Source organism: Megascapheus bottae, chromosome 1 (genome assembly GCF_031878675.1).
Source record: "Megascapheus bottae isolate mThoBot1 chromosome 1, mThoBot2.hap1, whole genome shotgun sequence".
Classification (NCBI taxonomy): Eukaryota; Metazoa; Chordata; class Mammalia; order Rodentia; family Geomyidae; genus Megascapheus; species Megascapheus bottae.
Window position 1 is genome coordinate 28,614,992 of NC_143509.1, and position 14,525 is coordinate 28,629,516.

General features: G+C 57.2%; 2 protein-coding genes across 2 annotated transcripts; both read left to right on the forward strand.

The window, feature by feature from the left end:
- The first annotated feature begins 771 nt into the window (after nt 1-771).
- On the forward strand, nt 772-3,353 carry Lrg1 (leucine rich alpha-2-glycoprotein 1). Its single transcript, XM_090340756.1, has 2 exons — nt 772-858; nt 2,048-3,353. Exons 1-2 carry the CDS (start codon nt 833-835, stop codon nt 3,054-3,056), a joined length of 1,035 nt encoding a protein of 344 aa, XP_090196882.1. The 5' UTR covers nt 772-832; the 3' UTR covers nt 3,057-3,353.
- Nucleotides 3,354-5,135: 1,782 nt separating this feature from the next.
- On the forward strand, nt 5,136-12,004 carry Plin5 (perilipin 5). Its single transcript, XM_090329012.1, has 7 exons — nt 5,136-5,656; nt 7,072-7,255; nt 8,348-8,430; nt 8,737-8,923; nt 9,331-9,533; nt 10,422-10,523; nt 11,038-12,004. The coding sequence occupies exons 1-7, from the start codon at nt 5,501-5,503 to the stop codon at nt 11,506-11,508; spliced, it is 1,386 nt and encodes a 461-aa protein (XP_090185138.1). The 5' UTR covers nt 5,136-5,500; the 3' UTR covers nt 11,509-12,004.
- Nucleotides 12,005-14,525: the final 2,521 nt, after the last annotated feature.

Genomic DNA, 14,525 nt, shown 5'->3' on the forward strand with positions numbered 1-14,525 from the left:
TCTGTGCAAAACAAGAGACTTTATCAGAAAACAACTAAAGCAAAACAAAAAAATGTGCTGGGAATGTGGCTCAAGTGCTAGCACCCCTCTAGCAAGCATGAGATCCTGAGTTCAAACCTCCTTTCCCCAAACTAGCTGTTTTTGTTTTTCGGTGGTAGGAGTTGAGCCTAGGGCCTGGGCGCTGTCCCTGAGCTCTTTTTGCTCAAGGCTACAGCTCTACCACTTTGAGCCACAGCACCACTTCTGGTTTTCTGGTGGTTTATTGGAAAGAAGAGGCTCCCTGACACTTTTCTTCCCCAGGCTGGCTTGGAAGGCGATCCTTCCACCTTAGCCTCTTGAGTAGTTAGGATGACAGGCTTGAGCCACCGCCGCCTGGCCTTTTAAAAAAGATATTATCCAAATAATATTTATAATTGTAAAGCCTCCTCTGTGACTCAGATCAAGTATTTGTGCATTAAAACAATGAGAGACTTAAAAAAAAAAACTTTTTAAAATGAGCTTCCTGCTTATTCCAGTAAATAACTCCCCTGCTCTCACCGCTCCTTTTTTGACCTTTGACTTCTGAGATAGAGGAAGTGGGGACCCAGCCCAGGAGACATTCAGGTGCCCACCCCAACCCCCCAAAATAATAAAAGATAAGCTGGGCTTAGGTGCCCAAAGAAGAGTGGACAGAGAGCCCTGCCAGGAAGGGTGTCACAATCCTGGCTGCCCTTCTCTGCTTGTCAGGAATGGGGTGGGACTTCCTCATTCCCCACCTCCTCGCTGCCCAGGTATAAGGCTTCCTGTACCAGGCCCCTCACACCTCTAGGGAGGAAGGAGAAGAGCCGTGGTCATGTTATCCTACAGCCTAAAGCAGAGGTAGGTCTCTCCTCCACCCCCACCTCCTCCCTATCCAGCTGGGGCAAGGCACCAGAGCCGGGGACATTCCGTGCCCTGTCCAGAAGTAGCAGGGACAGATAGAGGCCAGCAGGCAAGGACAGGGTGGCACTGGGACTTTTCTGCCTGGGCTGGCTTCAAACCAGATTTCTCAGATCTCAGCCCCCGATTAGCTAGGATTACAGGCTCGGGCCACGGGCTCTAGTCTGACCCACACCCACGCCCGTGCACACCCACTCTCACACACATTCGGGGGCCTAAGAGGCACATGGGAGAGGAATCCTCTCAAGCCTGGTGGTGCTGGTGATATCTGCTAATTCTGGGGGCTCAGGGGAGGTGTAGGAAAGTCCCAGACCCCCCTCCACACCTGCCACCCAACCCAGACCCTTCTCCAAACCTGCCCTGCCTGCTGCTCAAAGCCAGATTTCCCTCCCTCTCTCCCTCCCTCTCCTTCCTCAAGCCAAGCCCCACTTCCCATTTTCTAGAGGTTAATTGGAGATAAGAGTCTCAGGTCCTTTTGTGCCTGGGCTGGCTTTGAACCTTGATCCTCAGATCTCAGCCTCCTGAGTAGCTAGGATTGCAGGCGTGAGCCCTCCATGCTGGCTCCCACCTTGTATCACGGGCAAATCCCCTGGTTCCCCGAGCTGTGAGTCACACTAGAGGGTTTGGATGAAGATTTCACTGAATGCTGATGGCCCTACCCTGTGTGGAGAGGGCCAAGGAGGAATTTAAAGCAAGGGCTTCGCCCTTCTTGGGAAGGGCAGAAGTGGCTTCCTGGGAAACCAGGCAGGAAGCAGAAGGGTTTATTAGCTGTTACTTTCAAACACACCCAGCTAGAGAGACTAGAAGCATCCTGCATTAAAAGCAGAATTTTAGCCAGGCTCTGATGGCTCACGACTATCATCCTAGCTACCCAGAAGGCTGAGATCTGAGGATCGAAGTGCAGAGCCAGCTCAGGTAGCAAAGTCCATGAGACTTCTATCTTCCATTAACCACCACAAAGTGGAGCTGTGGTCAAGTTGCTCAAGCCAAAAAACGCTCAGGGACAGTGCCTAGGCTCTGGGTTCAAGCCCTAGGACTCGTCCCAAAAAGTAGAAAGGGAGTGTGTGTGTGTGTGTGTGTGTGTGTGTGTTCCTCCTACTGAATAGCTTATTATTAAACCTCCATCCAGAACTCTGCTTCTCATCGCACTGTTTGTGGCCGGGGCACAGGGTGACCTCCCTGGCCCCAAAGATTGCCTCATCGTGCCATCCTCTAACGGCAGCTCAGTCTCCTGCCTCTCGCCAGCCGCGTTCCCCAGTGACCTCCCAGCCGACACCTTCCACCTGACAGTGGAGTTCTCCCACCTCAGCGCGCTGCCCCCGGCTGCCCTGCGTGGGCTTCGAGGCCTGCAGGAGCTTCATCTCTCTAGCAACCGGCTGGAGGCGCTGGAGGCTGAGCTCCTGCAGCCCGTACCTGGCCTCCAGGTGCTGGACCTCACCCGAAATGCCCTGAGCAGCCTCCCTGAGGGTCTCTTCCATGCAGCCTCTGCCCTCCATACTCTGGTGTTGAAGGAAAATCAGCTGCAGGGCCTGCAGGCCTCCTGGCTGCAGGGCCTGGAGTCTCTTAGCTTCCTGGATCTGTCCGGGAATGGACTCCAGGCTCTGCCACCTGGGCTGCTGGCCAATCTGTCCACCTTACGCACCCTTGACCTTGGGGAAAACCAGCTGCAGATCTTGCCACCTGGCTTTCTGCAGGGCCCACTGGCTTTGCAGAGACTGCATCTGGACAGAAACCAGCTGCACACCCTGGCCGAGGACCTGCTGCAGCCCCAGCCCGGTCTGCGCTACCTCTTCCTGCAAGAAAACCGCCTGGCCTCCCTGGAGCCCGGCCTTTTCCAAGGCCTGAAGGGGCTGGACATGTTAGATCTGTCCAATAACTCGCTGAGCAGCGTCCCCAAGGGGCTCTGGGCGTCCGTAGGGTGGCCGGCCCATGACATGGAAGACGGCTTCGACTTCTCCCACAATCCTTGGCTCTGCGACTCCCACCTGCATGGCCTCTACCACTGGCTGCTGGACAATCAACACAAGATGTTCTCACGAGAGGACACACGCTGTGCCCGGCCGGAAGCCCTGAAGGGGCAGCTGCTCCTGGCAGTAGCCAGATCCCAGCTGAGGTGGGCATGGAAGAAGCCCACATAACAAATCACCTCCTCCTTCCAGTCTCCTACTTCTACTGGGGCTCCCCAAGCCTGCCACAGGCTGTCTGCCCTCTAGCTGTAGCCTCTTTTCTTGCCATGTTTCACCTTTTGCATTCTGGTTGCCTCCAGCCCCTTTGTCCCTGTGTGGCTGAGTCCTGGTCACACAGGGGACTTTTTCTGTTTGTTTATCTACCTTCATGTCTGCTAGTTTGGGGGCTCCTGGAATGCTAAGCCTGGGACCCTATTTCCTCTCATCAGAATCTGCCCCAAGTGGTTAGTAAATAACTGTGGAACTAAATCTAACACGTGCGTCGGATCTTGCTTCATCTTGAAAGTAGGTGTCATCTAGCAACTCAGGTGGTAGAGAATGGAGGCTCAAGGTTCAAAGCCAGCCCAGACAAGAAAGTCAATGAGCCAGCAAAAAAAACCTGAAAGTGGAGCTGTGGCTCAAGGGGTAGAGCACCTGCCTTGAGAGAGAGAGAGAGAAAAAAAAAAAGCTTGGAGACAGCGCCGAGACAGTTCAAGCCCCAGCCCCAACACAGAGAGAGAGACAGAGACAGAGAGACAGAGAGACAGAGACATAGAGAGGCAAGCAGGCAAACAGGCATCAAAGAGGGACTAGGAGACCCAAGAACTTGAAATGTTCTCAAATAGGTGACTTGTCTCTAGAGTGGGTTGTCAGTGGCTCCCTCCCTCCATTCTGGGGCTGAGCTGGAAATAAAACCCTGCTCAGCACTTGCTCTGGTATCATTTTCCTGCTGGACTACCGCCAGTCCTCCTGTGCCAGAGTGCATAGCTCTCCCCAGTGTCCCACTGGTCGCCCGCTCAGGGAACCCCAGAGGAGCTGGTTGGAGCTGAGGGGTGGGAGGCACCAGGGGGCTGAGCCTTCGGTGTAGAGTTGAGCATGGGAGGCTAGAGTGAGGTTCCAGGGATTCTGAGAAGTTGGGGCACTAAAAAAGAGGATCATTTTATGACCAGCTCGGGGTCTAGAGACTCACAAGTTGGAATTACAGGGTTTTTGTTTTGTTTTGTTTTGCCAGACCCAGGGCTTGAACTCAGGGTCTGAGCACTGTCCCCGGGCTTTCTCAAGGCTAGAGTTCTCCCACTTGGGCCACAGCACCATTTTTGGATTTTTTTTTTTATGTATGTGATATTGAGGAAGCAAACCCAGGTCTTCGTGCATGCTAGGTAAGCACTCTACCACTAGGCCAAACTCCCAGCCCTGGTTTCTGGTGTTTTGAGGGGCAGGGAGTATTGGGATTTGAACTCAGAGCCTGATGCTCATTGGGCTTTCTTGTTCATGGCTAAGTGTTCTACCGCTGGAGCGACAGTCCAGCTTTTGGGTTTTTTTTTTTTTGGGGGGGGTGTCCCTAGAGGTTTTCATTGAACTCTAATCCTTCAGATCTCAGCCTTCTAAGTAGCTAGGATTACAGATGGGACTCACCGGAACCTGTCTGTTTTAAGCTTTTGAACTCCATTTTGCTCATTTGTAAAATGAGTATCTGAGAGAAAGGGCCATGCTGGCTCCTGGCTTGGTTAAATAGCAGATTTCAAAGAAGAAAGAAGCCAGGAGCTGGTGGCTGGGGCCTGCAATCGGAGCTACTGAGGGGCTGAGAGCTGAGAATGAGTTTGGAACCAGTCTAGGCAGGAGCGTCTGGGACTCTTACCTCCGACGAACCACTCAAAAGTATACCCGTGGCTCAAGTAGTAGAGCCCTAGCCTTGCACACACACACAAAAAGCCCAGAGAATCCCCAGGCCCTAAGTTCAAGCCCCAGGAAGGGCACAAAAGAAAAAAAAAAGTGACACGCCAGAGTCGTTGGCAAGGCGGTGAGAACTGTGATGTCCCTCTGACTTGAGCAACCCAATCCTAGGGCATCCTGCGTCCTGGGGTTGCTACGGTAACCCTGGTGCCGGGACCAGCGGGGGCGGGGCCTACAGCCCCGCCCACTGGACACACCCCTCGGGGGCTTCATCTCATTGGTCAGTCCTCGAAGGGGTCCCGCCCCCAGAGTCATGATAAGGCGGGTCGGGCTGGCGAGGGGTCAGAGACGGGTCTGGGGGACGCGGGGTTCCCAGGCTGGGGCCGAGGCCGCGCGAGCGCCCAGGGTGAGCTCAGGGGACCCCGGATTGGGTGTCTGGGCGCGCGGGTCCCGCGACGCAGGCGGGGTTCGCTGGGCCAGAGCAGGTGGCCGGGACCCTTGTCCCAGTTGGCCGGTGTTCAGGACCCAGGGGAGCGGAGGGAGGCCGCAGGGGGCGCGCCGGCCGCCGGGGGCCCAGCGCCCTGCTTACACCTGGCTGGGTGACCTTGGGCCTAGCGTTGGGCCCCAGCCCTGTGCCTCGGTTTCCCTGTCTATCGAGGGGGCTGGCCAGGTGGCTGGAGAGGTGGAATTCAGCTTCCACTGGGCAGTGGGTCACCCCCACCGTGTCAGAGAGCCCCCCCCAAATGCTGAAGTCCTCAATGCAAAGGAGATTCGGGGGTTCCAGGAGGCAGGTGGAAGGCTTGCTGGGTCTTTTTGCCTCAGGGTGTGCCTGTGTGTCTACCATGTCCAACAAAGAGGCTGTGCAGGACCCCAGCTCGGAGCAGGAGCAGGAGCAGCAGGTGAGGTGGGACCCCCTCCCCTGGGACAGTTTCAAGCCAGGCTGGCACTCACTTCCATGGCCCAGGACCACCTGTGATTCTTGTCCCAGGGCTGGGACAGTGGCCTAAGCAGAGCCCACCCCTGGGACCCTGTGTCTGGAAGCGGTATTCTAGAACAATCCATACTCCTGTCCCATCCCAGAGAGTCATGTCATAATTGTGTGTGTGTGTGTGTGTGTGTGTGTGTGTGCGCGCGCGCGCCTTGTGTGTCTTAGGGCTTGAACTCAGGTCTGAGTGCAGTCTCTGAGCTTTAACACTCAAGGCCAGTGCTCTACCATGTCAGCCACAGAGGCATTTCTGGCTTTTTATTGGTGGTTCATTGGAGATAAGAGTCTCAGACTTTCCTCCCCAGGCTGGCTTTGAACCTTGATTCTCAGATCTCAGTCTCCTGAGTAGCTACGATTACAGGTTATATATAATCCATGTGCACCGGATTTCATGTCAGAACTCTGTGTATGGGGGGGCGGGGAGGAGGGTTGTGGGGCTTGAACTTGGGTTCTGGGCACTGTCCCTGAGCTTTTTTTGTTTTTTGGGTCGGTCATGGGGCTTGAACTCTGGGGCTGGGCGCTGTCCCTGAGCGCTTCAGCTCAAGGCTAGTGCCCTACCCCTTGAGCCACAGCGCCACTTCCATTTTTTGAGTGGTTAATTGGGGATGAGAGTCTCACAGGGACTTTTCTGCCCTGCCTGGAACTGTGATCCTTAAACCAAATCTCAGTCTCCTAAGTATCTAGGATCACAGGCATGAGCCATTGGCACACACCCAGAAACTTTTTTTTTTTTTTTTTGCCAGTCCTGGAGCTTGAACTCCAGGCCTGGGCACTGACTCTGAGCTTCTTTTACTCAAGGCTAGCACTCTACCACTTGAGCCACAGTGCCACTTCAGGTTTTTTCTGTGTATAGGGTACTGAGAAGTGGAAACCAGGGTTTTGTGCAAGCACTCTACCACTAGGCCATGCTCCCAGCCCAGGAATTTTTTTTTTTTCCAGTCCTGGGGCTTAGACTCGGGACCTGAGCACTGTCCTTGGGTTTTTCCTCAAGGCTACTGCTCTACCACTTGAACCACAGCACCGCTTCTGCCTTTTTCTGTGTATGTGGTGCCGGGGAATCAAATCCAGTTTATTCATGCATGCTAGACAAGCACTGTACCACTAGGCCACACTCCCGGCCCCCAGCCCAGGAACTTTTAACCTTTTGCACACTGCTCACAACCAGCTAGTGTGCCCAGAACTCCTACCCCCCAACAATCCTTCCCTGTCTGTGTCCATCTCCCTAACCCCTCCACACACACACTGTCTAGGAGAGGACCACAGGCCAGGGGGCAGCCAAGCCATCCCAGCCTCCCCCACCAGTCTCTCTGATGCCGCCCCTCCCCACAGAATGTGGTGCAGCGCGTGGCAGCCCTGCCCCTGGTCCGGGCAGTCTCCGACGCCTACTGCTCTGCCAAGGACCGGCACCCGATGCTGGGCTCCGCCTGCCGCCTGGCTGAGCACTGTGTGTGCGGGCTGACCACCAGCGCCCTGGACCACGCCCAGCCACTGCTTGACCACCTGCAGCCCCAGTGTGAGTCCTCAGCCTGTGTCCCTGAGCTCTGGGTCACTCTCCCCGATGCCCAGTGCTACCTCTATCCACCCTTCCCACTGGGGTTCAAACTCAGGGTCTTGCACTTGCTAGACAGGTGCACGCCCCCAGCCTTTTTTGCTTTAGGCTGTTGGGGGATGAAGTCTCCCGTATTTGTTTTGCCTGGAGCTGGCCTCAGAATCGACTCCTTCCTACCCATGCTTTCCCATAGCTGGGACGATAGACAGACCCCCCCCCCCACCAGCTTGAGAGTTGGGATGGGGAGTTTTTCATCTGGGTTGGTCTTGGACCTTGATCCTCTCCATCTCTGACTCAAGTAGCTAGGATTACAGGATATAACTTTTTTTTTTGTGGGTCTTGGGACCTGAACTCTTGAGCTCTTCAGCTCAAGGCTATCGCTCTACCCCTTGAGCCACAGCCCCACTTCCTGCTTTCTAGTGATTAATTGGAGATAAGTCTCATGGTATTTAGTGCCTGCGCTGGCTTTTGAACCTCGATCCTCAGAGCTCAGCCTCCTGAGTAGCTAGGATTACAGGTGTGAGCCACCTGGTGAATCTTTAATATAACTATCTTGTGGGTCCTGTCGATTTTCTTGTGCCTTCCCGCAGACACAGCCCCCCCCCCCCAGCATCTCTGACTCTTCCCTGGACATGCACCTCTTTAAATGTACCCTTGCCGCATTGGGGCCCCTCCTCTCCTCTCTGGTCTGCTCCCCTCGGCCTCCTCCTCTGCCTCCCTCCTTTAGTCCAACAAGCCTTGGGTTTCCTTTGCGCCCCTTGTCTGACTGAGGAATCAAATCACTTGAGCTTCCAGCCTGAGACCCCAGCAGCCGCTCCCCAGGCGCCTCTGTGACCTTAAGCTTCTTCATGGTCATCTGAGCTGGTGGGACAGGGGGGGGTCACCTTAGAGGTCAAGCTGGGCAGCAGGGCAGAGGCAGGGGACAGAGGAGGTGTTGTGGGGGTCACGATCGCCAGGGAACAACCATGGCCAGAATTCTGAGTGTTGCCTCTCTAGCCCCACTCCCTCCTTCCAGTCAACCCATGTATCCCTCCTTCTGTTCCCTTCTCTCCTCAGTGGCTACAGTGAACCACTTGGCCTGCCGGGGCCTGGACAAGCTGGAGGAGAAGCTGCCATTCCTCCAGCAGCCTTCAGACATGGTACCCGAGCTGACTAGATGGGGGTCCTGAGGAGGGGTGACCCCATGTCCAGGTGGGAGGGGGCAGAGGGTGAGGCCAGCCCCTCCCCGGAGGAAAAGTCAACAGCCAGACGCAACCTCCACAGTAGGTGCTAGGGATCCTTGAGCCCCTATGGGGGGAAGGTCCTATTACCCCTATTTGATATAGGGGAAACTGAGGCACAGGGCTAGGAAGGAACTCTGAGGGCGTCTAAGTCCCCAGCCCTAGCAGCTGAGGTTGGCAGAGCTGCCAGCCTGCAACACATGCAACAGAGCCTCTTCCTGCCAGATGCTGACCTCTGCCAAGGACACAGTTGTCACCGGGGTCACCGGCATGGCCAGCCTGGCCCAGCAGGGCCGGCGGTGGAGCGGGGAGCTCCGGCACTCGGTGAGCCATGCCCTGAACTTGGTGCTGAGCAAGTCCGAGGAGCTGGTGGAGCACTTGCTGCCCAGGCCGGAGGAGGAGAAGGAGCAGGGTGAGACCCGGGTGCCAAGCCCTCCCGTGCGGCCCTGGGGCAGGGGGCGGGCCAGAGAGATTCACCACATCCTTCCGCAAGGCCACACAGCGCCCCGGGGCGCCAAGCCCACTCTTATTTGAAGCAGAATTTTAGCTAGGCTCACGCCTGTCATCTTAGCTGCTCAGGAAGCTGAGATCTGAGGATGGCAGTTCAAAGCCAGCCAGGGAAGAAAAGTGTGAGACGTTTATCTCCAGTGAACTACCAGAAAGCCGGAAGTGGTGTCGTGGCTCAAGTGGTAGAGCGCTAGCCTTGAGCTGAAGAGCTCAGGGACGGCATCTAGACATTGAATTCAAGCTCCAGGACTGGTGTGCTCATGCATGTACACATGTGTGCACACACACACACGCCTGTCCTGTCCTCCCCAGGGTCCCTTGAGGCCAAGGCCCAAGGCCCAGCTGACACAGGCACCACGGAGGAGCAGAGACATCAGCGGGGCTACCTTGTGCGCCTCGCCTCCCTGTCCTCGAGGATTCGCCATCTGGCCTATGAGCACTCTATAGGGAAACTGAGGCAGAGCACACATTGTGCGAAGGAAATGCTGGTCCAGCTGCAGGAGATGCTGGAGTTGGTGAGAGACCTCTGACCAAAGCCAAGGGTCCAGTGCCTGCTGAGAACCAGGGTGGGAAGAGAGAGGCGGAGCCAGGCTGCCTGAGTTCCCCATTTCGGCTGAGCCCAGCTCCTGACCCTCCAGGGCCTCCCCTCCTGCTTCCAGCTTGTCAGCCAGTCCCGCCCCTCGCCTCTCATCTCCAGGCTTGGAGTTCCACCCTGTGCTCCTCCTTGCCTCTGCCACCAGAGGGCGCCCTCGAGCACCAAGTCCGGTCCCTCCCTCCTCTGCCCACCGCCACCCACTGCTCTTAGTTTCTCTCAGGGTCAAAGCCCAAGTCCTCCCTGCAGCCCACAGGCCCTGCACTGCCATCCCATCCCCTCCCTGCCTCCTCCTCCCTCCCTGTCCCTCCATCCTCCGCTCCAGTCACCCCTGCTCCTTATGGCTCCGCTTGACTCACCAGGCTCCATGCTACTCCAGGGCCTTTGTACAAGCTGAACCCTTTGTCTGGGAAGCTTTTTTTTCATTTTCCATAGACCATGCTTCTGGAAAATCCTGAGGTCTGCTTCTTCATTTACTTGTGTCTCCCTCTCTCTATTCATTTCGCTGTTGTTGTTATGGAACTTGGTCTCAGGGCTTGGACGCTGTCCCTGAGCTCTTCTGCTCAAGGCTAGTGCTCTATCACTTTGAGCCACAGGGCCACCTGTGGCTTCTGTGTTTACTTGGAGCTGAAAGGACCAAGGAGCAGACTGCCGTTTGAACTGTGATCCTCAGATCTCAGCCTCCTGAGTAGCTAGCATTCTAGGCGGGAGCCAACACCTCCGTGGCCATAAAGCTTACCAGGGGAGGTACAGACTGGGGCTGGACTCTGTAATGTGCCCCCAGGCACTGACTCCCTGTCCTGTCCCTCAGATCCACAGGGTGCAGGACAGGGCAGCCCTGCCCACCAAGGCCCAGGAGCCACGGGAGGACCGGAGCCCGTACCCCCTGCAGAATGGCCGCAGCCTCAGCCAGGTGAGGGGTGGGGGCGCCGCACAGTGGGGGGATCTTCATCAGCCTGTGGGGTAGGCTACTCAGCTACTCAGGAGGCTGAGATCTGGGGGTCGAGGTTCAAAGCCAGCCAGGGCAGGAAAGTCTGTGAGACTCTTATCTCCAATAACCCACCAGGAAACCGGAAGTGGCGCTGCTGCTCAAGTGGTAGAAAGCTAGCTTACACACACACACACACACACACACACACACACACACACAGAGGCAGGTAGGCACTCCCATTAGGTATTCAGAGGAGAAACTGAGGCCCAAAGGCAATCCCATTTAGAAGGTATTCAGGGGGAAAACTGACATGTATAGGTGATCCCTTTAGAGGATGCCTGGAGGAAAATTGAGGCAGATAGCCAATCTCATTAGAAGATATCTAGAGGGAAACTGAGGCAAGGAGGCAATCCCATCAGAGGATGGCCAGGGAGGAAACTGAGTGTGGCAGGTAGGAGCAGACCCCTGAGGCCCGCGTCTGTCTGTCTCTCTGCAGGTGGAGCTGGAAGCGCTGGCGGTGGAGCTGGAGCGCTCGGTGGAGGCGCTGGCGGCCATGCTGCCCCCTGGTGCCCAGGCGCGTGCAGCAGAGCTGCGGGCGGGCGTGGCGGCCCTGCGGGCTGCCCTGGTGCACGCACGGGGCCTCGAGCCCTCTCAGGCGCGCGTGGAGGCCCCGGTGGCGTCGGCGCTGGCGCTGTGGGCCGGGCCGCTGCCCTGGCTCCTGGGTCCCTTTGCGCCACTGCTCGTGGAGCGCACAGAGCCCATGCTCGACCTGATTACCTGCGTGGATGAGGTCATTGGGGACCCCGACCCACGCTGGGCACACATGGACTGGCCGGCCCACCAGAGGGCCTGGGCAGCGGAGCAATCCCGGGGACTCGCGGGGACCCTGGGGCACCCAGACTCGCCGGATCCGGAGCCCCCCAGCCTTAGGGTCTCACATACCCTGATGCCGGAACTGGACTTCTGACAGTGCCCGGGCACCGCTGACCCTCGGTGGTCACAGGTCACCCTGCAGGCCCAGGCCTGGGCCTGTCACACCACCCCCATTTTCCCTTAGAGGGTACTTGGAGTCACGGGGTGCAGGCAGGGCCTCAGATCTCCACACAACCCAGTCCCCCAGCCACTGCTGGATCTGGTGGCCTCTGGGAGGCCCCCGGGGGCCCCAGCTCCATAACCTGAACAAAGCTGGGCCCCGTGGCTCAGCCTCTGTCATCCAGCCACTCAGGAGTCTGAGCGCTGAGGATCAGGGTTCGAATGCCGCCCAGGCAGGAAAGTCCGTGAGACTCTTATCTCTACTTCACCAAAAAGGCCAGAAGTGGAGTTGTGACCCAGATGGGTAGACCACCAGCCTTGAGTTTTATAAAAGCTCCAGGATAATGTCTAGGCTCTGAGTTCAAGCCCCACGACTGGCACAAATAAACTCTAAAGAATAAATACACAACTAGATGGAAATAAAGTCAGAAACTGAGTGTCCTCGTGTCCTATTTCCCAGGGGCCTTGGAACCATGAGCCTGGCTGTCCCCCCAGATTGGACAGACTCCCTGGACTGAGGGACCCCTTTCCTGTCATTTGTTCTCAGAACAAAGGTGCTTTTGTGTTCCCTGTGGCCCAAAGCCTCGGGTCCCACCGTGAGGGTCTTGGAACCAGAGTGAGGGGCCTTGGGGGTCTCCTGGGCCTGCTAGCCTCCTGTCTGCACCCCACCAAGACCGCCCAGCTGTGTCCATCTAAGCAGAAGCCATTCTTGCTTTGGTAAAGACATCAATTCCTTTTGTCTTGCTGGGTGGTTGGAGAATGAGTCTCTTGGACTTTACTGCCCAAGCTGGCTTTGAATCACAGTCCGCCAGATCTCAGTTTCAAGTAGCTGGCATCACAGATGTGAAACAGCCGGACAGGACAGGAAGGGGAAGAGGTGAGCCCCATCTCTCCCAGTTCCCCTCAACCATAGGAACTGGTCTGGCCGTGTTTCCCCACAGTGGTACCATCTGGGGACGGGGGAGACGCAGAGGCCCAGCAAGGGTAGTAGCCCTCACCCCTGGTCCTTTCACCGCATTCCTGGCGGCCCCTCAGCCACCCCGGTGGCTGGGCAGGGGTGTTGAGAAACCGACCCAGGGCGGAGTGAGGTCAGGGTGGCCCATGCCTGCGCTGGGACTCTGTCCAGGGCGTGGCTCTGGAGCTGCAGCCAAGCAGCTTCCATACCTAAAGAGGAAAGCCAGCAGGGCACTGTGGCACCCGCCTGTTGTCCCAGCTACTCAAGAGGCTGCCCCCTGAGGACCTCAGAGCTCTGCTGGTAACCAGCTCTTGTGGCCCTCAGTGGTCTCGGGCTCTGTCCACCAGCACAGGCCCTTCCTACACGACTCATTGGCTCCTCCCCCGTGAAGCCCTCTCAGCCTCTCCTCCAATGAGACGGTCCATGCTCACCTGTCCAGCTTGACGGACAGGCCGCAGGCTCCTCCCACCATGGCAGGTGGTACTGACACAGGATCCCTGAGTCCAAATCTACATGGAGGCTTGTTGATATTAATGGAGGATTTATTGAGCTCCTGCTGTGTGCGCCAGCCAGGTGGGACTTTCTCCTGGAAACATACAACAGTGAGCACAACACATCCTGCCTCGTACGAGTTTACATTGTGTGTGTGTGTGTGTGAACAAATGCTAAGCCAGGAAAATAAGTGTATGGGAATTTGCTGATGGGGGAGCCGGGGAATCCAGGACTCAAAGGTGACCTCTGAGGAAAGGCCTGGAAGTGAGGGATTGTGGGAAAGGGGCCTATGCAAAAGCCCTGGGGCAGGATGGACAGAGCCAGGGCAGACCAGGAGCAGAACCTGTGTGGCAGGGGCAGGAGGTAGGGAGGCTCTGGGTGGGTCGTGCAGGGCCTGGTGGGTACAGGGAGGACTTGGGCTTGGACCCCAAGGGAGGTGGGAGTCTTGGAGGGCAGTGGGCAGAGGAGGGAGGGAGAGAAAGACCTAGGAGACATGTCTCAACGTCATTTCTCTGGCTCTGTCCCATCCAGTCTCCCGGCCACCTTTGTGAAGCATTGGCCAGGGGGCACGCCATCTTCTGTTCCTCGCCTGTTTAGGAAACACAGAGACAGCTCCTAGGAGACGGCCAGGGGTCACTAGGCTCAAGGGCTGGACCCTTCCACCCCCCAGCTGGGTGCTGGACTCGATTGGCTCTGCCTGCCTGTCACCCCCATCGAACCACCCATGGACCCTCTGCCTTTCCCTCCCTTGGCACCCAGCCTCTGTCTACCATTTTCTAGCTCTGTGTTCATAGGGCACCTCCTCTGGGAAGCCTTCCTGGGGTGGGCCACACCCAGCCAGCGCGCATGTCACTACCAGGGCTCTGTGAAGCTACATCTCAACTAGCGTGTCCCTCCCCTGGTCCTCTGAGCCCCTGTCTTGGCCTGGGCTCGGCTAAGCTGGTGTTTATTGAGTGGCTCCTGTTAGACATGTGACCTCACAGAGGTGAGGGATGGGAGAGCTGTGAGGGTATCCAGGGCAGAGATGTGCAAGGAAGCAGAGGCTGTGCAAAGGCCCCAAGGCAGCACCAAGCCTGGCTGCGTAAGAGGAGCAGTGGTGAGGAGATCCAGGGTGCCGGGAACAGAGGGAGCAAGCGGGGTGGCGGTAGAGGAGGCCAAGGGTGGTAAGCAAGTTGGCGGGCCACACAGAAAGGGAAACTGAGGCACAGAGGCAGTACTAGGTCAAGGTGTGTGGATAGAACAGAACTCTACCCATCTTCTGGATGGAAGGGGAGGCGGAGGGCTGGAGTGCCCAGGGCTCAGGCTTTAAGCACAGCTGGTGCATGAGTCACCAGGCCCATGGCAGCCAGGCACCGTGGGCAGAGGCCCTGAGAAGAGAGGAAAGGTCCTGGGCTGGGGCCCTGCCGGGCAGACTGGATGATCACGTGACTGCCCCCCCCAGCCCTGGCCGCTGGCCTCGGGGGCGGGGCCTGAGCTGCCCCAGACCCTATAAGGCCTGGGAGCCC

Coding starts and splice junctions, on each gene's coding strand:
- Lrg1 (XM_090340756.1), top strand. CDS start 833: ATGTTATCCTACAGCCTAAAGCAGAG. Junction 859..2,047: donor TCCTACAGCCTAAAGCAGAG/GTAGGTCTCTCC, acceptor ACCTCCATCCAG/AACTCTGCTTCTCATCGCAC.
- Plin5 (XM_090329012.1), top strand. CDS start 5,501: ATGCTGAAGTCCTCAATGCAAAGGAGATTCGGGGGTTCCAGGAGGCAG. Junction 7,256..8,347: donor TGACCACCTGCAGCCCCAGT/GTGAGTCCTCAG, acceptor TTCTCTCCTCAG/TGGCTACAGTGAACCACTTG. Junction 8,431..8,736: donor TCCAGCAGCCTTCAGACATG/GTACCCGAGCTG, acceptor TCTTCCTGCCAG/ATGCTGACCTCTGCCAAGGA.